The 24601-nt window shown below is 39.0% G+C and overlaps 1 protein-coding gene across 4 annotated transcripts in view; it reads right to left on the bottom strand.

Annotated features, from left to right (window-relative positions):
- Positions 1-24601, bottom strand: part of PCSK5 (proprotein convertase subtilisin/kexin type 5) — a 374668-nt gene that overhangs the window by 71087 nt on the left and 278980 nt on the right. The window contains exons 15-22 of one of the 4 annotated variants that reach the window (XM_019478075.2): positions 24130-24232; positions 23467-23660; positions 21490-21574; positions 18070-18167; positions 17523-17652; positions 16435-16550; positions 14981-15057; positions 14362-14449 (exon numbers count right to left, since the gene is read on the bottom strand). In XM_019478075.2, coding sequence (XP_019333620.1) covers positions 15014-15057; positions 16435-16550; positions 17523-17652; positions 18070-18167; positions 21490-21574; positions 23467-23660; positions 24130-24232 — 770 coding nt within the window. In that variant the 3' untranslated portion in view covers positions 14362-14449; positions 14981-15013. Of the gene's footprint in view, positions 1-12034; positions 14450-14980; positions 15058-16434; positions 16551-17522; positions 17653-18069; positions 18168-21489; positions 21575-23466; positions 23661-24129; positions 24233-24601 lie in introns of those variants that run through there. The other 3 variants (XM_014608722.3, XM_006272450.4, XM_006272449.4) reach the window with 3 other exon arrangements.

Raw genomic sequence — 24601 nt, 5'->3', positions numbered from 1 at the left:
TGAGGCAAATACCATTATTTTCCTTTTACACATGCGGAAACTGAGGTAGAGAAGATGCAATATACATCTCCTCAGGGGGTTGGCATAGATGACCCCTGCATTTTTTTTAAACTCTGTGCTGCTTTAACATTATGATTCTGATTGATTTGCCCAATCAAGGTCACTTGGCAGGCCAATGGCAGAGAAGTAAATCAAAACAAAGGTCTTTTAAATCTCAGTTCAGTGTTTTATCTGCTGTACATTGTATATTGGTTTCTTCCCAATAGATCCTCTTGCATAATCCAAATGATTAATTTTTATTGATGTTATTTCACCAGTTTTTACTACCACATTTCTTGATGCTACACAAACACATGTATTGGCCTTTGCTCCATGGAAATTCTAATCTTCAATAGAAAGACAGTACAGAATGCACTAAGAAAGCCAGAGGATGATGGAGATGATGCAAAGTCTGCTCTTGCAAGATGGAAAAACACCCCCTGAAAATTCATCCTACATGTAGAGCAATCATGACCATTTTATCTTGGCTCTGGACAGCCAAGATACTCCTCTAAGGTACTGAAATATAATGTCCAGTATAACAGAGTGGGGAACTGATGTAGATTAAGTGATTTATCCAAGGTAATGTAGAAAGTTCAGCAGCTAATGCCATGTCTCCCAAGTCCCAGTCTAGTGTCATAGCAACTAGACCAGTGATTCTCAACCAGGGTGCCGTAGCACCCTGGAGTAGTGTGAGACCCTTTTGAGAGTGCTGTGGGGTGCCATGTAATATTAGCACTGTTAGGTGTGCAAACAAGACAAACCCAGAGATTTCAAAGAGGAATCGAGTGTCAGAAACATTCTGACCTGTTGTGGTCTTTCTTTTGGAACAGAAGAATTGCTCTTATTTTTTGAGTCAAAACTCCATCTAACCCAGGAAGTGCATAAGCCCACCAGGGGGAATGTCTTGTTGGATCTGGTCCTGGCCACGGGAGATGACCTGGCGAGTGGACTGTGTGTTCTCGACCACCTGGGCGATAGCGATCATCACCTACTGGAATTTACCATCCAGCACAGGGTGTCAAACGCCTGCAGCCAGGCAACAGTCCTAGACTTCAGGAGGGTGGATTTCAATGAGGTAAGGAGACTAGTTGGGGAGATACTGAGGTCCCGGAGGGGAGGGGAGTTGGGAGTCCAAGAAGAGAGGTTGTTCCTGAAGGAGACGATCCTCCAAGCCCAAAAGGCGACAATCCCAATGCGGATCAAAGGAGGCAAGAGTGCTCAAAAGCCCCCATGGCTCACCAAAAACATCCAGGAATGTCTCAGAGCTAAAAAGGAGGCGCACACCCAATGGAAGGGAGGGGCCATCACCAAGGAGGACTATACCTCCATTGCTCAAGGCTGTAGGGGGGCTGTTAGGAAGGCCAAGGCAGAGATGGAACTGAGACTAGTGACCCGGATCAAGGATAACAAGAAGTCCTTTTTTAAATACATAGCAGGTAAAAAGAAGGTACTGGGTTTCTACTAGGGCTTCTGCAGGACATGCTAGGAAATCTGATGACAAAGCTAACCTCTTTAACAATTTCTTTGCCTCCATTTTTTTTGAGCAGGGACCAGGACATCCCCCCGACCAGGATCACCGACTGACCCAGGGGAGGCACTGCCAGGTTCAGGGTTAGTGAGGACCTGGTCAGGGAACTTCTGGTGGGACTAGATGTGTTCAGATCAGCAGGTCCTGATGATCTCCACCCCAGAGTGCTGAGGGAATTGGCAGAGGTCATTGCGGGACCCCTGGCACAGCTTTACGAGAACTCATGGTGCTCTGGTGAGGTGCCAGAGGACTGGAAAAGGGCCAATGTGGTCCCCATTTTCAAAAAAGGGAGGAAGCAGGACCCAGGAAACTACAGGCCCATTAGTCTTACCTCAGTCCTAGGGAAGCTCTTTGAGAAAATTATCGAGGAGCACATCTGTGAGGGACCAGCAGGGGGGATCATGCTTAGGGGCAACCAACATGAGTTCATTCGAGGCAGGTCCTGTCAGACCATCCTGGTGGCCTTCTACGACAAGGTCACAAAATCCTTGGACGTAGGTGTCGCAGTGGAGGTAGTCTTTCTGGACTACAACTAGATCTGGACAGGTTACAGGGGTGGGCGGATGAGAACAGGATGGGTTTCAATACGGACATGTGCAAGGTATTGCACCTGGGGAGGAAGAACCAGCAGCATACCTACAGGCTGGGGAACTCCTTTCTCATCAGCACAGAAGCAGAAAAAGATCTTGGAGTCATTATTCATTCCTAGATGAACATGGGCCACCAATACGAGGACGCAGTCAGTAAGACCAACTGCACCTTGTCATGCATCCACAGAAGCATCCCGAGCAGGTCCAAGGAGGTGATCCTCCCCCTCTGTGCAACACTAGTCAGGCTGCAGTTGGAGTACTGCATCCAGTCCTGGGTGCCACACTTCAGGAAGGATGTGGCCAGCATTGAGAGGGTCCAGAGGAGGGCCACCTGCATGATCCTCTGGCAGCAAGGCAGGCCCTGCAAGTGGAGGCTATGGGACCTGAACCTGTTCAGCCTCCACAAGAGAAGGCTGAGGGGGAATCTGGTGGCTGTCTACAAACTGGCCAAGGGGGACCAGCAGGCTATGGGAGAGTCCCTGTTCCCCCGAACACTACTGGGAGTAACAAGGAATAATGGCCATAAGTTGACTGAGAGTAGATTCAGGCTAGATATCAGGAGGCACTACTTCACAGTCAGGGCAACTAGGAGCTGGAACCAACTTCCAAGGGAAGTGGTGCTTGCTCCTACCCTGGGGATCTTCAAAAGGAAGCTAGATAATCACCTAGCCTGGGTCGTTTGACCCCAGCATCTATTCCTGCCCATGGCAGGGGGTTGGACTTGATGGTCTACTTAGGTCCCTTCTGACCCTACCAACTATGGAACTATGAAAACAATGAGTGGAAGCTAAGCTCTGGCATTTTTGAAGGAGTGCCTTGAGTCTAATGAGGTTGAGAACCACTAAAGTATACCATTTTTCCACCATCATTGGGAATTCAGAAAACTCAGTATCAGGAGGTAAAATGGTGCCTTGGTTCCTCAGTTACTGAGCATTTTACCTTATCTTCCTCATGGAAACTGAAGAAACAGGGAGTTGGAACTGACCCAAGATTCCTTCCCTAAGTAGTTTGATATGGTGATTTTGGGATATAAGGCTGCTTTGTTGCAAGATTAACTAAGATCTCCTAACACTTCAGGTTGGACTTTAATCATGACAGACAGGAGAAAGGCAACCAGTTCTATCAACTACATTATCATGCATAACCCTATATGTGGTTCTCCTTTGGATAAAAATGTCTGCATAGTTGTCCTTTTGCCAAGGCATCTTGAAGTTTATTCTCATGACTATTTACACTTTGTAGGGTGGTACTGCCCATTGGCCTCTGTCCAGAACTAGAGTCCTATTGTACTGGGCACAGAACAGGCATAAAAAGATGGTTCTTACTGCAAAGGACTAAAGTATTTTCTATCCGTTTTAAAATTAATTTTAATTACTACTTTGAATACGATCCCAGAAGTTTGGAATTGAATGCTGTGTTTGTAGCAGATTGTGTTTTCCTCCCTTGTGTAAGCATATTGGTGTGGTATTTGGGGGTGTCCTGAGCCACTGGCATTGATTCTGAAACACTACAAGCCCAAGAGAAAAGAAAGAAACTGAGTAAGGGCCTAATTTTACCCTGAGCCCTTCTGATTAACTGATTCCAGAAGGTCCATTTAGAAAGGGAAGAAAATTAATATGCCTTTTTATCCCCTAATGCTGTACTTGCAAATTTAGATTCAACTCATGAGACACTCAAAAGGAAATACAAGTGAATAGATGATCGTGTTGCCACACTACCCAGCAAACAAAATTTGTCATAGAAAACTATTCTTGGAATTGCTGCCTGTTGAAACTGGGTTTTATATTAAAGGATGAGACTGAATATGACAGATGAGAGAAAGGGTCTTATGGTTAACAGAGAGAATTGAGAATTGAGGCCTGGCATATCTTTGCTTTAGCCTTAAATCTGCTTCACAAGAATGACTGTGAGAAACCTCAGTCCCTGTATTCATTTAGTTTCCCTAACTAAATTTACTCTGGTGTTGTCAGACATTAATATTTATAAAGCATCACATCCGGGACTTTCCAAGAGGCATATGGGATTTGGGAATCCAAATCTCATTGAAATTCAATAGCTTTGGACACCAAAATCCCTTTTAAGCCTTTGAAAGTCTCAGCTTTTTTATGCTTTCAGATAGAAGGTGCTATAAAAGGTGTCAATCAGTTAATGATTCATCATCTATAGAAAGAAACTGGACATTACAGACCTCAAAGCTCAGGTATCAGAGGAATAGAGCTTGGCTTCCCTGCAGTATAGAAGCCCAACCTCAGATAAGGCTAGTCAGAATAGGCATAAACACCAGCCAACATTTGACTTGTGGAGGAGTAATGAGGGCAAGAGATTAGCTTTCCCTTTAGGGACTGAGTGGCCATAGGCAAAGGTGTTGATTGAATTCCAGCCCCAAGAGATGTTGTGCTATTGTTTCAATCAGTTTGACAAAGCTGGCTAGGTCTGAGGAATAGAAGCTTTGAGCAGCATGGTGGCCAGAGGAGAACAGGAGCTCACACCGCTTGTGGCATTGGCCACTGCTAAAAAGTGAAAGATGCCCCTTATGTGGAGGTGAAATGGAATGAATAGTTTCGACTCAACTGCTGCTTCATTGTGTGAATTAACAGAACGACATGGTCTGATATTTCTTAGTACTTGGGGACTATCATGATGGGGCACATAAATAAGATTAGTAAAAGGAAACTAACATGGTGGTACAGGCAACCCCTGCTTCGCTATTTTGCTATACCGCTCATTTTTAAATTGATACCTGATTTTACTTGGCGCTCTGCAAGTTTCACTGTAATGCTTGTGGTTGCCCTCTTGGGTCATTAAAAACACTCGTGGTCACCATTTTGGGTTGTCAAATACTTTTGATTTCACTTAATGCTTGGTTTTCCAGGAACCAATTAAGAGTGCTAAGTGGGGGTTGCCTGTACTGCCATGGTTAACTAACTGTATGTGGGACTCCCTTTAGAGGCCAACTCCCATGAAGAATCACTGGATGCTCCATATAATGCTCCATTAGTTCTGTCCCTGCCAATGAATTGGGTGACAAAGGTGTTAGAAATGATAACAGTATTGGAATAGATCCATAGTACCAAGTTGCCAAGTTCTTACTTGGCTGATTATTCTATCACTGCCTTCTCAAAAGAAGGCAACTGAATGGTTTTGACTGAGATGGGAAGCAGGGAGGATTCTTCAGAGTAAGAGAGGTCATTTAGCTTCATAGGGAGTTCCCAACAGAGGGGTCGCTATGCATGACTGGTGGGGTCACGTCAGTACATATGCTGCACTTATAATAGCAAAAGTATGTATCTGTGAAAAGAAAGAGAACTGATATTCTCAGGAGTACTGTGGGCAAAGCCAACCCTACCCTCCCATACACCATATGTTCCTTCCTCGCATCTTAGACTACAATGTGTGGGATAACCTACAGTGAGAGTTGTTGCTGCTGAAGCAGCTATACATGGTATAAGAAGCCCATCAGAAAGATGTACAAATTACTAGGGAATCATTGGGTGTACAGTAAGTGGACAGGACAGGAGCTGAAATGGATAGGGAGTCCTGTGCTGTACAGAAGTGTAACAAAAGCGGTGTCTGTGAAGCCTGTGACTCTTGGTTTTGAATGGTGACTTATTGCACATGAGTAAACCTGTTTTAGTTTATGCCTATAAAAAAGTTCTAAATAATTAAGCCAGAAGGATATATTTATATGTAGAGTCTTAGGCATGAAAGCTCTGCAGCTATAAACAGACGTCACATTTGTCCTGGGTTAAACCACTTTATCCAAGGCCAAAGTGCAGTTGTTCACTTGTTCATATCCATTGCCCTGGGATAAATCCTAAAAAGATTTATGGGATAAGAAGTACTAACAGTATATCTTGGGCCACTGCAAAGTCCATCTGAATGGTTATCTTGGGACTGCATCATTGAATCAACAGCAGAAAAGCAGCAAAGCATTCAGCCACTCACTAAACATTGATTAGAAGGGTGACATGTACATACACCAATCCCAAGATATTTCTGTTGCAGGACATATGTTGTCACAACTTGTCCAGGGACAAATGCAACACCTGTTCTTAGCCTTACAGAGATATTCAGTTTAAAAATCAATTCAGGCCATGTCACTACAGAAATCTAACTGCATTTTTCAAGAATCCACTACAAAATGGTAGCACCTATTTAAATGAAAGCACTTGACCAGATCATGTTTCCAGACTGGTAAAGATATCCGGATAGACTCATAACTCAGTAAAGTTCTTAGTATAGATGGGATTGTAATATGGTAATTTTGTGCTTGAGAATAGAAGTCATGGGCTAGAGCCAGGAGGAAAGTTTTTAGGAAGAAATTTCTGAGAGGAACTTAAATTTCTCCACAATCTTTGAAACTGCTCTAGCAACACAAAGACTTCCTTGCCATCTCGATCTAGTAATACCACCTGGGTCACTACAGTTCATCTTCATCCATGTTGTATTTTATCTGCTGGGTATTAGTGTAGAAGGAATTTATCAGCTGCCAGCATAGCAATTGTTGTTCTACCCTACCCCACAAGAATACGTGATGCAGGTCTTAGAGAGAGTGATGGTTTTGATTTGTTTGATTGAGTTAGGTACATTTTGCCAAAACACTGAAGTTTTGACCTAACCTACCCAAAAAAGTTCAAAAGGCCATGTATGGCCTCGAAAGCCTTCAGAGGGGAACAGGAGCTACCTCCAATGCAATGCTTCAAAGATGGCATCATTCTAAGAATTCACGGTGTTGTTTTGGATGTGAAACCATAATCTTTGTGAGTGCAAGGATATCATCAACTGACCAATTTGTCCGAGAGACACTGAACGAGAATACATACATGAATTATAATCTCTATAGAGATGTTAAATTTCATGAAATCTGCCCCAAAACAAGAATTTTGGTTATCTTCTCAGCAGTGAAAGAAATAGTTGAAGTCCACCGTGTTTTTAGTTCTGCTTCATAAAAGACATTTACTCAATTACATGATTGTCTTCTCAGTTCTGGTACACCAGTGCAAATCTTCAGGGACTTTAATGGTTTTATATCAGTGAAGGGATCAGATACTTGTTCAAAATCTCACAGGGTCCCTGGTTTCACTACAGCTAAAAGCATTCCAGCAGTAACTCAGGTAACATCTGATTGCTGCTAGCATCATTCTTCATGATTGCTCTGAGTCCTATGGTCTTCTAATAGCCACATGCAAGTTTCTTAGTTGGGGAATAGACAGAATGGCAATGCTGCACTGATAACCCTAAGATACAGGGAAATGGGGGTGAGGAGGTGGGAGGGAGGGAGGGTTTGCTACAGTTTAGCTACTGTGGTTCTCAGAGAAAACTCAGGCCATAAAACCACTTGCTTAGGTAAACTGTGTTTGGGGGCCTGTCTGGTTGTGTTTAAAAGCTGTCAGTATGCTTCAAACATAGTATAGCCCAGTCCTACAAGTAGTAAAAGTTTATACTGGACAGGAATACTATTTGGTCTTTGGCTCCAGTAATTTCATAAAGCATAATTTGTCTTAGGAAAAAATGCCCTGCATAAGCACAGGCAGTGTTTTGACTCATTATTTCTTGTCATCTATAGTTCATTGGTAAGAATGGGCTGCGCCACCGGCATGTCAGGGATAATCTGGAGGGGAATGCATGTATGCTATTGCCGAATTGCCACTAAATCGCACTAGGAGTTCAAGCTTCAGTGAATGTTCAGTGCTTGTCTCGGCTTGCATAATGAAGCCATTAATTCTCCTATGGGAAGTAAACATTCACAACTTGTCAATGTTTTAGCCTCTCACCTGCCATCTGATTGGGAAGATGGATTGTTAAATATATTTTATATTGCCATAAAGCAGAGAAATCTACTGTGTTTTGTGATGGGATATTTTAGTTTGCCTTGAAATGTGATGCTGTTTTTCCCCCTAAAACCTTCAAAAATCCATCCTGTAATCTGCAAAATAGTGATACATTAATAATAATGAGTGTCTCATTATTCTATACCTGGCCTCTTCCAGCTCTGGTAGTGAGTGCAGGAGAAACTCGGAACAAACAACAGGATGAAACAAACAGGCAAACAAACACATCTCCAGGGAAATACATGAAGGTGCAGCATTTGCTGTTGATTGAATAGACCTAGGATATTCTCTCCAATTGCTTAATTTCATGTAGCAGGAGTGAAACTTCACTTCTTCCTTAGGCCATAAGTATCATTTTAGCAATCCACAGATAAACACTTAGGATTTTGGTAACCACAATTTATATGCAACTAATTCTTAAATTGATTTTGCAGATATTTGTGCTACACTCTGCACATCCATGAGCAAGACTCATGAGTATAATTGGAATATTCTGGGATATAAGGAGGCACAAATTATGCTGTGCTGGCCAATGCAGAAGTGGGGAATAGAGATGTAGCTATATCTGCCATTATAAAGTTTGTTGTTGATTATGACATGCACACTATATGTCTGAATATAACTCTAAGAGCCAGATCCTTGACACATTACAAAGGCATGTTTTCTAGATAAGTTGTATGTGCTGTATTACAACAGAATGAGAGTAGGAAAGGGAATCTTTCCTATTCACACATAGCAGACAGGATAAAGGACCCTTACATTTTTGGTTGGTAGCAAATGGAGCTGGTCAAAATACAATATGTGGGGTTTTTTTTGTTGTTTTTTTGTTTTTAATTGAAATTTCAAAGCTGTTTCTGTTTTGCAGTTTTCAAAATTATCTTTGTTATTCATGTTGTTTTTAACAAAATATTTGTCAGCCCTTTTAAAATCATTATTAAAAATTTGGATCTACTGACTTTGTTGCTGAAAACAGGCTGCTTACAGACATGGAAATCCCCGCTCCCTCAGCATTTACTTTCAGCTCAGTGCACCCGCACACTGAGCACACTGTGCCCAGAAGAGGAATTGAGTCAGTTTGACCCAGCTCACCTGGCATCTGCATAGCTTCTGCGCTTGAGCAGGGCTTTTTGGTGCTTTTATCTAATACCTAACTACTGATTTAAAAGTACCAAAAAGTCCCACTCTATACAGATGCTGGGGAGTGGATCAAACTGATGCAATTCATCTTCCAGTAAAGCACTGTTTTTTTTTCTTTTTCCTCATCTGTCAGCTCCCTCAGTGTTTAGAGAATGAAAAAAAATGGTTGTTAATTTTAAGAGTGATTTGAGTTACGATGCCACGGACTGTTTTGGTAATGTTACATTTGGATGAAAAATGTTTTAAAAACAGGTAATTATTTTAATGAAGTTTTTGTGAGTGAAATTTTTGGACCAGCTCTTGTGGCAAAACTTTTCCTGTTTCTCTGCCCACTATGTATCAATGGTATGAAAAATGAGCAGACACAATGTAAATATAGGACATACTAATGGATCATTGCTCAGTAGATTGCAACACAGATAAAAGCACTGGCTCATGCATGTGACCAGAATTGAAATCACTGTAAAAGCCTTGAAAGAATCTTGACATTTTATAACAACCTCCTTAGCATCATACAGTTTGTTAAACATGAAAGGGCTACATCAAGTAGTACCCACTGGGTGCATCTATGCATACAATTAATTCAGAACAATAAACTCCAGAGCACTTTGAGCAAGAGTAAACTATGCCCAGATGCAGCATCTCCATGTGCACCTGGGACAGCAGCAATTTGAGCCAGGGCAGAGCAGTTTATGCCAGGACTGCTCAGTGCCATCCTTTGGGTGGCAGCACTGGGCAGCACAAGGGCTCATTTGGGTATGAGGGTGCTGAAAGTGTGGAGCTGTGTTGGCTAGGTGGGAGCCTGACTCCCAACTGGCTGGGCTCACCAGGTACAATTTACATTTGTGGTCAGCATCTACACATGCATTCAATTGCAGTAAATTACTCTGGCCTAATATAGTACTGTCCCTGACTATCTTATAGTGGTGTAAATTAGTTTACTGTGGCCTAATACCATTGCATGTGTAGATGGTGATGCATTACTCTGCAGCTAATTAGTCTACACAGCCACTGAAATGTAAAATACTAGCCCCTGCTGGTATTTTTATTATGAGGATTAACTTGGTCAACTTCAGCTTGGTTTTATAGATGGAAAGAGTTGGTTTAGTCAATTTGCATGTGGGTTTATTGATATGGAGGAGTTGCAGAATCCCACTACCTGTAGTAGCAAACAGTGGCAGACATGCTAATATACGGTGCATTCAGCAGAAGAAATATTCATCAAGATCTGAGAAGGTACAATTCCCAAGATAAATTTGCCATATTCTCAAAGATCTCACAGGAAAAAAATGTTATAAGATATGTCTCCTCAAAGAGAGGGAACTTGCAGAAAGGGAGAATACGCTAGTAGACAACACTGTAGAAATAAACTAAACCTAAAATTGGGTCCACAGGCACAGCTGAACATAGTGCACTGGGGATGCAGCCTCATTTTCAGATCCTTTTACAATCATTTGTTCCACTTACCAGTGTTCTTTGTTGCTTAGGAAAATAATATGGATGGGTTCGTGGAGTAGTAAAACAGAATGAGAAGAGGGGTCAAGCTTGTAATCCCTTATAGAAAAAGAAGAAATGGATTTTTTTTTATTTTTTTTCAAACGACACCTTGTATAATGGGTGGTTGAAATTTTGCCTACCATTCTTACTCTGGAACAAACCTGTTTGGAGAGTGGTATAATCACATTTGTTTATATGACATGCATCCAGAGGACAGGATGTTGAGAATGGAAGCAATGCAATGTGGCAGAATATCCAGCAATTATTCCAATAACAAAGATGAACATAGAAACAAGAGTGCAGTTCTTCAAACACCACCATCTAATGTTTAGGTCACATTATAGTTTGGACTGCATGCTGATGCAAGGAGGTAGATATATAAGGCATACTTTTCCCTTTCTATCTGCTCCCTTGTTATGTCCCTCCTGTAATAGATGGGAACAAAATAGCAGGAGGGGACAGGGAGTAGAGGATGAATTATTTCTGTAACACAATTAAACCAGGTTGTTGGGTGCATATTCTACAATAGATATGTACCCTCCCAGGAGCAGCAAGGAGCCCAGGTTTGATGATCTTTATGTTTCATGTGAACTTTGTGCTAGCAATCAGAACTGAACAGAACTGGATGAAAAGTAATTCTATAGACATGCTCTATTTGGACAGCAAATATACAAACTTCCCCAAATGGCTGCACCCTGAATCTGAACACATCATGAAAAGGCAATTAAATCTCCATACAATATTGATTTTAACTGAAGATAGTCAGCCAGGGTACCATTAAGTACCCATAAAGCTCTGATTCTGCAGTGGACTGTGCTTGAGCCATGTGGAGTTTAATGAGGCTTCACACTGCCTGCAAAGTCATTTACAAAAACAGGACCCGATGCTGTATTTTTGTGGTACTGATACACGTGGCCTGGAAAATAAATGGTGACGAGTTTCACCAAACAAAGGACCTCTATCCCTACCTAACTGAACCCTGAAATCCATTCCTAACTACCTAAGGCGTGAAGTAGGAATGGCTCTGGATTTTAAATCTAAATGTGAATGTCTACATGTCACCGTGCTTTAGTACTTCCCTTTGGAAGTGCTAAAACATGGCACAGTAACTGCCTGTACTGCACTTTGTGCATGCAGTTACATTTTGCGGCTACATTACTGCAGCAACACACTACAGTGGGGGAGTGCGGCACTACACGAATGTAGCTGCTGATCTTGTGTAGATGCACATAATCGCTACGTTGCCATAATGCATCATATGGTGAAATAGGGCACCGCTATGGCGATGTATAGATCCGCCCAATATGTAAGAAATGGATCTAATGATGAATCTGTTGTGATTTTAGAAGGTTAAAGCTATTCTTCATTAGGATTCAGACACGGTTTCTGTCATGATAAATACCACTGCATTTAAAAATTCAATATATTTAATTTAAAACAAAAGAAAAAGAAACCCCACCCTGTGTTTCAATCACTTATACTTGGTATCAGCCTTTTTTAACAGCAAGGCTATGTTTGCCCTTCAAGAGAGATATTTTACAATTTGGTTATCAACATGTTTTTCCAGACCAAAGGAACAGGAACTTAGGTTAATTTAATAGAAAAAATAAAATATGGAATAACATTGATTTTGGCCAGTATCAATTACAACAGAACTACCCTATTTTACAAATAACAACTGAACATTTTACACATGTACAGTATTTTTCCGTAAAAATTAATTTGGATTTAACAAGGTGTCAGTATTTTAAAAAGAAAACATATTAATTTCTTCTCTATAATAGTGTTAGAGGCATTTGTAAGTATTGAAACAAATTCTTTACAATCCATTACATAATTATATCTCAATTATGAATATATATATATATTTATATATAATATATATATAATATTAACTTAAACTTTGAAAGCATTATGTTCTAGTTAATAATGTTATGTCAAGAAATGAGGCAGTAACAGACTAATAGTTAAACTAGCACAAATAAAGTTGTTGTAACTTTGAATCCTTAGCAAAAAAGTTTAATGGGCACCAGAAGAACTTCACAGGTCCTTTCGTGTCATACAGAACTTGATGTCTGCTATAAAAATTCAGCTGCTCTCTGGTAAGAGGAGCATACTGTTTTTTCAGGTACTGGTACATTTGTTTGCAAAAGGACAGCCATTTGTATTTCAAAAAGATGAGTCTAGAATTCCTCACATTTTCTCCCATTTATATGTTTATCAATGTAATTTGTTTTCCCAATTATGTGCCACAGATAGTCCCACACAGATGATTTTGAACAGAAAGAATCTTTGTTTTACTGTGTTTCCCCCCCACCCCCAAAATCCCAGTATATTTGAAATGTAATAGGCTATTCTTTGTAACTGAATGGATGTCAAATTATATGTTGACAGGAGCATAAAAAATACATTTAGTGAACAATTGGATTGACAAAAGTGTATTTAGTAAATACCGGGCCCAATTCCTTCACACTTAGATTGGAGTTAACTAAAGCAACTCCAGCAGCTGCTAAGTGCAGTTCACTCCTTCTCAAGTTTCCACCATTGTTGGCTAGAAACAGATTCAGGCCTGGGATGACAAATTGGACAATAAGACACACAACCCCTCTCCCCCATACCCGAAGTATCCAGACTAATCCATCAATCTACATTTATTGACCAAAATAATGTTACCCCAAGAGTTGAATCTGCCCAGTGAACTAGTGGATACAGTCATTAATAGCCATGTATAAATATGGACTAGTGGTACACACTTGTAGGCCCAGACCCCCTACTTCTTATAGTGACAAAATAATAATATTCTACAAATAATACTTAATAATGTTACCTGTGCACTTCAGTCATGAAGGGAACAAATTACTTGGTTATGGGGAAAAAAAGGAATTAGGAAAATGTGTTTGTAACAGGAAGAATGCCCTTATCAAAACTTAAGTGTCATGTAATTATTATTTGATACAGCTTTTACAATTTAAAAAAGAAACGAAATCCCACAATATCTGTTAAAAAGCTAACTATCTAGTGACCAGATCTATCAGGCTGAAAGAAAAAATATTTTATGAAAATGTATATACATACTGTGTGATGCAAAAACCAGCACACAATGTAACAAGAAATGTGTGCGGAATTGATCACTTTTTTTTATTTGTTAAATATTGATACAAAGGATGCAGAACATAGTCCTGCAGCTAAAGGTGTTTCTGATTCCCTCAGGAACTGGTTTCCTTAAGTTCCCCCTGACTATTAATATATAAGCACAAAAAAGACTGATGCAAATATTTTTGTTTTGTTTTGTTTTGTTTTTTAATCCATGTAAACGTGTGTTGTATTCTTGAAACACTCTTTAAACATCTTGAAGGGGAAACAAGCAGAAAATAGAGAAGAATAAAGGACCTTCAAAAACAGGAATAATCCTAAAGGTTGACAGGAAATCAAATCATTACTTTAATGTTAATTTTGGCATCAAATACTTTGGTCACACAATACTGACTCTGTGATCCTGGATGCTTAGCACTAAACACCCAGTTATGAAAGGTAGGCGTGTTGTAGTTTTTCCTTTTAAGTTCCAACAAACAGTTCACCATCTCCCCAGGCAAAGAGAGAGAGAGAAAAAGAGGTGGCTTGCTTTTTTTTTTTTTTTTTTTTTTTTTTTTAATAATATGGATTAATCTAGAAGTCTACAGGAGCAAGAGGACTCTGAGAGGTGCCAGTTCACCCCTTCTGTGTACATGTTTTGCAACAAAGTTGGTGAAGTACTTTCCGTTGACACAGATTGTTCTTTTTCACTAACGTACAGAATCCTCCCTCGGCCCAAGATTCTTCCGTTGCTTCCGGAGGTCAGCGATAAAAGAAGGAGGGAAGTTGAAGATTTGAAGAGCATGGTGTGCAATGGAGGAAGGTTTAATTGGTCAGACAGGTAGATTTGATGGAAGAGACCATTCAGTAGCAGGTAACAGGGAGGAAATTTGGTCCATCAAAAGGAATTTCAGTCAACAGCATTTTTTTTTTTTTCAAGAGGAAATATTGGGTGGTCCAACAGGAAGTGATTGGTATCCATTTGTAAAAAGGAAAAAAAAAAAGATTGGAAAGAGAATAATTAGAAAACAGTGATAAAAACAGAAAAGGATTTTTTTTCTGAGTCATCATGAATCAAAAGGATACAACAGTCAAATCACAGGAAAAGAATCAAATATTCCAAACAAAATCAAAGTCTACGGTATAAACCTGACAAGTGACCTTGCAATGCTCAACTGTCAGCCAGTGAACTAAGGCCCTCCTCTCTTTTACAAATTATAAACAACATTCCTTTACTGCCCTTTATCTTCCCAAATGTTATAATGAAAATAGACTAGACCTACCCGATGCTGAACACCTTAAATCCCTGTTGATTTTTATGGGAGGAGGTTGCTCAGATCCTCCTCTGAGTTCCCAGCTCCTTGCAGGATTGAGTCATGTGGCAGTAAAAGATGAATTCATGTTACTTCTATGGATGTTAGTCTTATGTCATCTTGTATGTTCAGCCACAGACATAAATTTTATTTACACAAGTGTACAGAGGGAAGCACTTACAGTTTATATAGTGTTTTTCACAAAAAGGCTGAAAGTGTGAAACTGTCACAGAAAGTGAGAGGATGCTATAATCATATTCACACAGATGAGTGCTTCTAATGTAAATTTGCTTTGCCTGAGCGCCTTTTAGGTTGGCATTAGCAGTGATCCATGGAAATTGCCCTCAGTGACACCTATATGTTCAAACTCACTAGAGTCATTGAGGTTGTTGAGGTTGTATGGGTGTAAATGAGGACAAATTTTAGTCCAAGACACTCAAGACCCAAATGGTATAGCAAACCCTGGTACTGAAATACATTGCTGATAACAGAGGTTATTGTGTTTGCACCTTTAATTTGGTTTTCACTGCTTTTATCCAAGTCCTTCTGGAATAATTAGGACCTTGTGACATTTTTCCTGACATCTGTGGTAATGGACACTTAGTTTGTTGGTACATTTTGACTGATTTTCTTAAGCATCTGTAACAGTCGTGACTCTAGACTGGACAGCCTGTTCTGGAAGAGCAGGGAGGTAACAAGAACTGTGAATGTGCACAAGTGCTGTTGGCTGAATCCTTCTCTGTCTCACTGAATAGCAAAACATATTAGCTTTGGTGTGAGCTAGACTGGCCAATGAGTTACCATTAGCTTTTACTATATTTGGCTTGCCAGCTATCTGTTCCACTATATGTAACACCTGGCTTCAGTTCTGGAATGATGTTACTTGTTGAATTTTGATTACACCTACAATTAACTTAGATCATAAGTTTTTCATGGCAAGGACCACATTCTCTTTATCTCTGCATATACCTATGAGACCTTAATTAATTAATAATAAAACTGAAAATATATGTTAAGAATAATCATGTGTATCAAATCAACAATGACCTGAGAGAATGTCTAAGATGGTAAGATCTTTTCAAAATGATCTCTACTTTCCCCTTGCCATCCTTTCACATTATTCAACTAACGTTAAGAAAGCTTTTCTTAATTTTTCTGTTGATAGTGCATGAAGATATTTACATTAAAGCAATTCTAAAGCAACAACCATTACAAAATAGGTAGATATAGCAGGCTAAAACTGAGATAAAGGAAGGGTTGCATAAAACAAAATGAATTCAAGTTATGTGTTGGCATGAAATAGTATTAGTTTAGGAGATCAAATGTATGTTGAAAAAAACACAACAAAAATACATGGAAGTTACAAAGTTAATTCTGGTGCCAAGAAATTGAGTGTCTTTTTTGAGAAGAATTATAATACTCACCGTCCTTACAGACTGTTCCAGCTACACAGACACCTGCATCTAAGATATAGCCACTTGGACAACTTGTACAGTTTTTGTCTCCTTGCCCATTGCAATCCAAACAGCTGGCATCACATCTTAAAGAAAAGGCTAGAAATTAACATCATGGCCATTTAACCAATGACAAGACTTTCCATTCTATTGTCTCATAGCATCTTGCATATTTTTCATGTTCTCTCATGGAGTAACTATAAGCTTCTGAACTTTTGAATCTATGTACCGCAGGTAGAATTCAGCAAAGCTTAACAATATATTATGCATCCATATACTGGATAAAAATGCATAGGGAAATGGACGAACATATAGCACTTCATAGGAGACTGGTCTCAAGTTGCAGCAAGGGAAGTTTAGGTTATATATTAGGAAAAACTTTCTCACTAGGTGGGTAGTAAAACACTAGAACAGATTTTACCCAGAGAAGTTGTGTATTCTCCATCCTTGGAGATTTTTAAGACCTGGTTTGACAAAGCCTTGGCTGGGATGATTTAGTTGGGGATTGTCCTGCTTTGAGCAGGGAGTCAGACTAGATGATCTGAGATCCCTTCCAAACTTAGCTAGCTTTGTCCACTAAGTATCTTCAAATCTATAGTGGTATTTATAGATCAATTGTGGTTGTACAGTATTCTAATATGATCACTTCTCAACCTCCTGTGGGCTAAGATCATTGTGTAGCCAATGAACTAAATGATCCTTATAAGTGGCCATTGAATTTTTTGTAAAAGCTTAATATTACTTTGGACAGTCCCTCTGTAACCTATTTTTAGGTCTAACTTCAAATTTTGGAATAACATCTTAATTTCTTTTAAAAAGTAGAAGAAACTGAAACAGACCTAAAAAAAAATCCTAGTATAAGTATTATATTCACAATAAAAATTCTAACCTTCTTCCCTAATTTTGCTTATCAGACTGTTTTCTTGTTTATCAGAATCCTTTCTTATTTTAAAGTTCTTGAACTGTATAATTATTTACTCCCACTTACACAGAATGGCACTAAAGGCTTGCTTAAAAAACACTAAAATATAATAAAGTCTTTGAAGAACATAGCTTACTTTTTGCAGTTTTTGAATATATCTTCCAGAGAATGATCAAGGTAATAACCAGTACTACAGCTTTGCACACATCTCCCATCCTCCAGAAAATAACCGTCAGTGCAGTTTATACAAGCATCTATTCCAGCACCTTTAAAAGCCAAGATAAAATACATTGGAACACATTTGGCACATTCTCAGTTATAGGCTAACACCAGGCAGACACCATTTCTAAGTGTGGTGAGGTATCGGCTTATTGGAAATTATGTGCCTTACACCTAACTCTATTGTCTTGCTTCCAACAAGGAAGAAAAAACCCTAGGTCCTTACACAAATTATGATGAATTCTATTATAAGCAAAGAAAGCTAGTGAAAATTAATATAAAAGGCTCATCTTTTTATGCCAGCTAGAAGAAGCCTACCTTACTCTCAGCTATACTAAGGAAATTTCATGGCTTTTGATTTTCATTTACAAGGCACTTATCATTCTGTATTTGGACATATGATGTAATAAAATGAAATTGAATGTAAGGGAACAAAATGCTGAAGTCAAAAGTCAGTGAGGTACCTGCACATGTGGCGCAGGAACGGTGACAAGGTTCACATTCCCTGCCACTGTGAAACTTTCCATCTTCACAGCGGATTGCACATCTGGATCCATGTAAACTAGTGAAAAAGATGAAAAAGAAAAGAAAAGGGCTATTAAACACTCTCCAACTGACAGCAAGGACAGTGGTCAACTCTAAACCTATTATGGTTGTGGGGAATTTTTAAAATTAATTTTGAGTTAATAAAAGGACTGCAATAACAGTACCTTTTGGTCATTTTATAGAGCTTTCTTCCCCTGGCTCTTTCACCTTTCAAAGTTCATTATGAACTTAAATGCAACAAATATTTTTACATCTATGGAGGACTGGAATAACTGTTTATTGGCTCATAACACTCGTTTGATAGGACAAAAAGCAAAGAAGAATGCCAATTTTAAGTGATTAGAATTTGTTTTGGGGCTAAAATTACTGGAGCAATATATATTCAATAGAATTTGATACTAAGGCTTTATGCTTCTCTTGGAAATCATGAAGTCCAGTGCTGCCCCCTCATAGCATGTTACATAATTGGCAAAGCATAAATTCAGAGTAATGAAAATCACTACTTCGCTTTGTTGCAGCAGGATTTTCCTTCGAGATTTTTCATCCCACTACCAGCTCTGTATTATCCAGGGGATTAGTCAGAATTGCAGCCTGAGGTAATGTGCCTACAGGCAGTATTGAGGGATAGTATAGCAGCAAGTACCAAAGGAAAAAGCAGAACCATAATGAATCCCATTTCCATGACCCTCTATAAGCACCTGTTTATGCTTTAAATGCACCATAAGAAGACTGTTCTAAGCCCATTATTAGCTAGGCATCTTTGACACTTGCTCTCTTCCACAGAATCTAAGCTTTCATCTAACTTCATTACATTTCTAAAAATGCTTTGCAATTCTGAAGCACTTTCTAGCCCGGGATAACAGAGATGGTTGTTTGTCATTCTCATTTTACAGATTGAGTTCAATGGCCTTTGCACCTCTGCAAATGATACTGTAGGTACTTGCATTTGAAATTTGTTGCTGAAGTAACTCATCCAAAAATTATAACACCTAGATTTTATCAAAGTGTGTGTGTGTGGTTTGGTTTTTTTTAATCCATTGAGCTCAAAGTGCTTTGCAAAATAAGTCAGTATATCATTATGCCCTTTTCACAGGCGAGTAGCCTCTGAGACACAAAGAGGCTGAAATGACTTATTCTAAGATCACTGAATAACAGAGGCTAATAACAGAAATATAACCCAGGTCTCTCAAGCTCCCAGCCAGTGCTCTAGTCACTAGGTCACTCTGCCAAGAAACATGTCTGGAGCACTGAGGTCTGAATCTCCTGAGCATGCACTCTGCTTTCACACTCATAGACTATGTTCCTCCTCAATGTAAATTCTATTCTTCAACTGTTAACTTCATCTTCCAGAAAGTCGTCATTTTTGGCCAAATAATAATTTCAAAACAAACACGCAACCTCCCTTTCATGCCAAAGAGTTCTTCAATTCAAAGTGTGTTCAGAACTACCTCCCTAGAGACTGGAAATTTAAAATCCCTGTAAAGGATCCAGTGCTAAGAAGAGAGGCGCACTTTGAGCTTCCAAAAAAGTCAATGGGTATTTGAAGGCACTCAGCTTCTGCCAGGATTTAACCCCATAATTGTCTAAATAAAATATCTCGACCCAAATGAAATTTGGAAGGGTCCAGAGTTAGAAGATTCTGCTGAATGATTATGCGGAATATTACTATTTGGATTGGCTATTGTAAGAAAAATAGGCAACTGTAGTCCAGGTACTCTTTCAAAAAAATCTGCCTTGAGACATTCTATTCTAGGATTGGCTTCACTTGATCCTTGAAAGAGAATTGCCTGTCCCACTGCCTACAACAGAATGAGATTTGGTTTCTTTCCACCTCTGGAGTTTTTCCTATGAGATTCTTATTCTCTCCTAACAAAGAATCAACACTGGCCTTTCTTTCAATGGTGCCAAAGCTGCTGTATACATTTCTTGGCAGGGATTTCAAGCCAGCTCATGAGGCCTATTTTTTTTTTTTTTTAAATCTCCATGAAAGCTGTTAGATAGTGTCTTCTGCTATGCTGTGCGCCATAACTAGAATGAACTTTGGGGTTTGTGAACTTGATTTTTGCCTGAGTTCACCAGCTTGTACTTTTTGGAAACCCTGGTGCTGTACCAATTTGATCAGGCATACATGTTGTTATTAAGCTGGTCAAAAACTGTAAAAGGCAGTACTTAAAAAATCCTTGAAATGGTGATAACATTTTCATGTTTCCCCCACAATAATTTTCCCAGGGGCTGATATAAGAGAATGCAGTTATACAAACGACTAATACTATACTACTTCCAAGGTGCTTTCCGTCAGAGGAACTCAGCATGTTCTACAAGCATTAATTTACAGTTAATTGCCACCTAATTTTACAGAGGGTTTAAATGATCCAAGGACCTGACTTGATCTTGTGCCTTTCTTTTAGATCTTTTAAATCTCCTTCTTAGGCAGGGCCATTTTTAATAAGTATAAAAACACATTATTGGAGCAATGAAGGTGGCTGAAAAAATGCAGTGCATACACAAGAAGCTAGGAGTGCAGAAGAGACCATGCTGCTGACATTCAAGGAAATGAACAACACCACAAAGTTTTTACTAAATGAAAAAAATGGCTTCTTTTTTGACATGAGGTACACGTTCAGTGGCAAAACAATCACAGACAATCCTTGCCCTGAAAAAGCCACAGATCTAGAATTCTGACTTTACATATTTTTGTGGAGTAGATGCAGAGTACAATCCCTTACAAACTCAGTAAGATTTTTGACCTTCTCTGTGTGGATCAAAAGGTCACTCATTCAGAAAGCAGCTTGAAATGCGTGCTACTCCTTTATGGATTTTGCCTATCAGTTTCAGGAATGATTAAGTCCCCCTACCAGGAAAAAATATCCACTGCTGTTTTAATATATGTGTGCACTGTATCGTAATGGAACTGAGCCTGAGGCACTTAAGATAAGTGAATGATTGGATGTCTGAAGAGACACAATAAAGATAAATAGTTTCTAACTATCACAGAAATGAATCAGAAGGATTAATATGATTCACCAATTCTACTTTTAAAATAATCCTTGACTGTCACACTGGAGGTCAAAAAAGTGAAGAACCTAGCTTTCATATGGCTACAGCTTTCATTTTACCTGCACTAAATGAGGTTTTTTTTTTTTTTTAAATCCACTGTCATACAGCATGCCATATAGTGGCACAAAAATATTATATTACAACATAAACAGCAATGGAACACACAAATGGAGGTCCAGTCAAGGTTAAATAGTAATGTTATGTAACTATCTTTGATGCATGTCCATAGACTGAAAAGCCTCTTCAGCTATTGTTTTCAATGAAATCAATCATTTCCTTACCTTAGGCCATGTCTGCATTCTGTGCAGGTTTGGAATTCAACACATGTCTTGCAGTTCTCACTGCATTTTCGGCAAACAATCTTATCTACAAAGGGAAAAAAAAATAGAAAAGCAGCTCAGAAAGCCCTGGTCAATTATGTTTAATAAAATTATATGGATATGTTCCAATCTTTATTGCTTTTATTTTTTGACATTAGCAATGGGAGTAGAAAACAAGAATAAAATTAAATACTGAAAGTGCTGCTTATATATTAATCTTCCCCATCAAGCACCAAGTGATTTGAGTTGCTTCTAAATATTTAAAATGATTTCCTCTTCCTTTGAAAAAGACTGTGAAAAAACTCTTTCAGTAACACGCTTATTTAAATTAATTGTTTTTATTACCAACTTACATAAATCTTTTCATATAAATGGAAAAAAAATCTAAATCAACTCCAAACAAGTTATTAATCTTTTAAACATAGAATCATCAAAAAATGGGGCTGGGAAGGAACTCAGAAGATTATCTAGTCCTTAAAGAGGAGTAATATGCCTGCGTAAACCACCCCAGGCAAATGTTTATCTAACCCGCACTACAAATTTTGTAATAATGGAGACTCCACAGTTTCTGTAAGCAATCTGCTCCTGTGCTTACTCACCCTCATAGTTAGCAAATTCTTCCTAATATCCAACCTAAGTTTGTCTTTTTGTTATGTAATAACTGTGTTTTAGTTCTTATAAGCAAACAGCCTTTCCTGACTGACTAACCCTCAGACATGAAGACTGTAACTTTCTGTTCTTACCTAACTCAAGTCACACACTACTTTGCAAATCACTTTTCCTTCTCCGAGGGTCCCTGCACTCCAGTTGACAGCCCTGAAGAGGCCATGTTTTGTGTCCCACTCATACCTCCTTCCCACTGAGATTCTGTATCGTGTATCTATCCAACAAATGAGAATCCCTTCAACCTTCAGTTCTCACCTATCCTGCCCCTTGATCAATTAGAGGAGTTGATGTGAATAATAATTCATAGTTCTTATATTATGTAAATGGAAGAAAGGAAGCCAGTGCCTGTTTCTACTATGTGAATGAGCATACTTTTTCACAGTACCGAAAGCTAAGAGAACTGGTTTCCAATTAAGCTCTTAGCCACACAGATATTTTCCAGCATATGTCTAAGTCCCACTGATGAAAATAAGATTTAGGTACATGTTTAAAGCTACATATGTATTTAAGAATTGCCTCATCTTGGAATTAAATTTGGGTGACCCACCTGGTAATCCAGAGGTGGAAATCTGGATCTCCCACATGGCAGTGTCTGTTATGGTTTTTCGGTAATTGCTTTATGGGAGATAGTTAAAGTCTATCAAAAAAAAGTTTCAATCGCCTTATAAATTAATCTTGCCGTTTGCTGAATGGATGAGTCAGTGGCAAAAGACGAAGGGAGAACCTTTGCTTTTTTAAAACACTAATGCAGTACCAAAACAGGATGCTTTTCTAGTTGCCTTGTATTCACTAGTTCACTATGGTACCAGAAGCAAGAAGGCCATGGGTGACATTTGGGGTGGGGGGAACTGTATAACATACTGGGGGGAAGATGCATATTACTTCTTTTTGGGACTGCAGTAAAATGCTGTTCTCCACATGTTCCCTTACACACCTGGCTGCCCTGAGCTACACCACTCTGTTAGCAAGACAGCTTTACTCTTGTGGTGTGGCTAGTGTGTGATCTGTTGTCTCTACTCCTAGCCACGAAGAGAAAAGGTGGGATTTTCCCCTGTAGCATTAAGCATGATTTTCAAAAGCTAATAATCAAACCAGATTAGTTTTGGAGCAGATACCTGATGCCCTAACAATTTTATATAAAGGAGTTATATTTAGAACTGAGATAAGGGTATCAACATATATTTTTCCTTTTTAAAACCATCTTCCTCCAATTCCAGAACCACCCAAATCAAATTCTGTAGTTCAAAGCTGTAAGCAGTAGAGAATACTAACTCTTATCCAGGTAAAACCCATCTGGGCAGTTGGTAATGCAGGTATTGGTTTCTTCATTCAAGTAGTAGCCAGATTTACAGGTCACGCACTGATCACTATGGCTTCCAATACAGGTTTCGCAATTGGGTGAGCACTTTTTGCAGCGTTTTTTGTCTGCAGTGTAGTGACCGGGTGGACAGTTTGGAACACAGATCCTACATCATACAGGGAAGAGAAGGCAGTCAGTGGCAACATAAAACAGGTATCCTCTAGGCCCACTAAGGACCCACTCAGTGTCACTTCTCTATTTTATCCAAAGATTTATACAAAGGTAATCCTCACAGACATTGCAGCCAACTATTTTTCCCAGCATCTATTGGGTCATTGTACTCATCAGGTAATCACAACTCTACATCTCATCCTGATGTTCTACAAGCTGTCCTATTAGAATACTTTTGTTTTTGTGGGTTTTTTTAAATAAATACGCAGGTAATAGATAAGTGATCAGGGAAAGGTATTTGAAGGATGCATATTAAATTCTTAGTAGAAATTTAACTCTGATGCAAACTAGCAAATAGATTAACAGCAAGAGAGAGGATTTATGGCTTGTAGTAAGGGAAAACAAGAGTGATGTTAGAACAGACAGAAAGCAAAGTTTTTAAAGATTGTATTTTTCTGTCTTACCGTGTATTGTTTTTAGATTTGTAGTAGTAGTGCAGACAGTCAGTACAGTGGTCCGGTCCTGGCCCATCACACCCTACTTTACTACATTCTGCATTGCATGGTCCTTTAATAAACCCCAAAATCAAAATGAAAAAAATTAACACATCTGCTACTCAAAGCCTTTTAATACAGATTATTATAATGCAGAGTATAATTAACCTAGTTCCCAACGTGCACTAAGATCCAGATCCACAAATGTATTTAGGGACTTAACTGGCACAGATATCACTGGGAGTTAAACATCTTAAATACATCTTAAAATCATCTTAAATGTAGCTGGGTCTCAGTGACCAGCTACAATGATTTAATAATCACATGGAGTAAGCACGGTTCTGTAGTAGCTTCTATTGGGAACTATTATTAGATTCAAACAGATGTCTTAATAACAAAAAAATAATTTGCATTTTTACTCTCACACACTCAAAAACCACTA

This window comes from Alligator mississippiensis, chromosome 3 (genome assembly GCF_030867095.1).
Source record: "Alligator mississippiensis isolate rAllMis1 chromosome 3, rAllMis1, whole genome shotgun sequence".
NCBI classification, from domain to species: Eukaryota; Metazoa; Chordata; order Crocodylia; family Alligatoridae; genus Alligator; species Alligator mississippiensis.
This window is presented reverse-complemented; position numbering and strand designations above follow the sequence as displayed.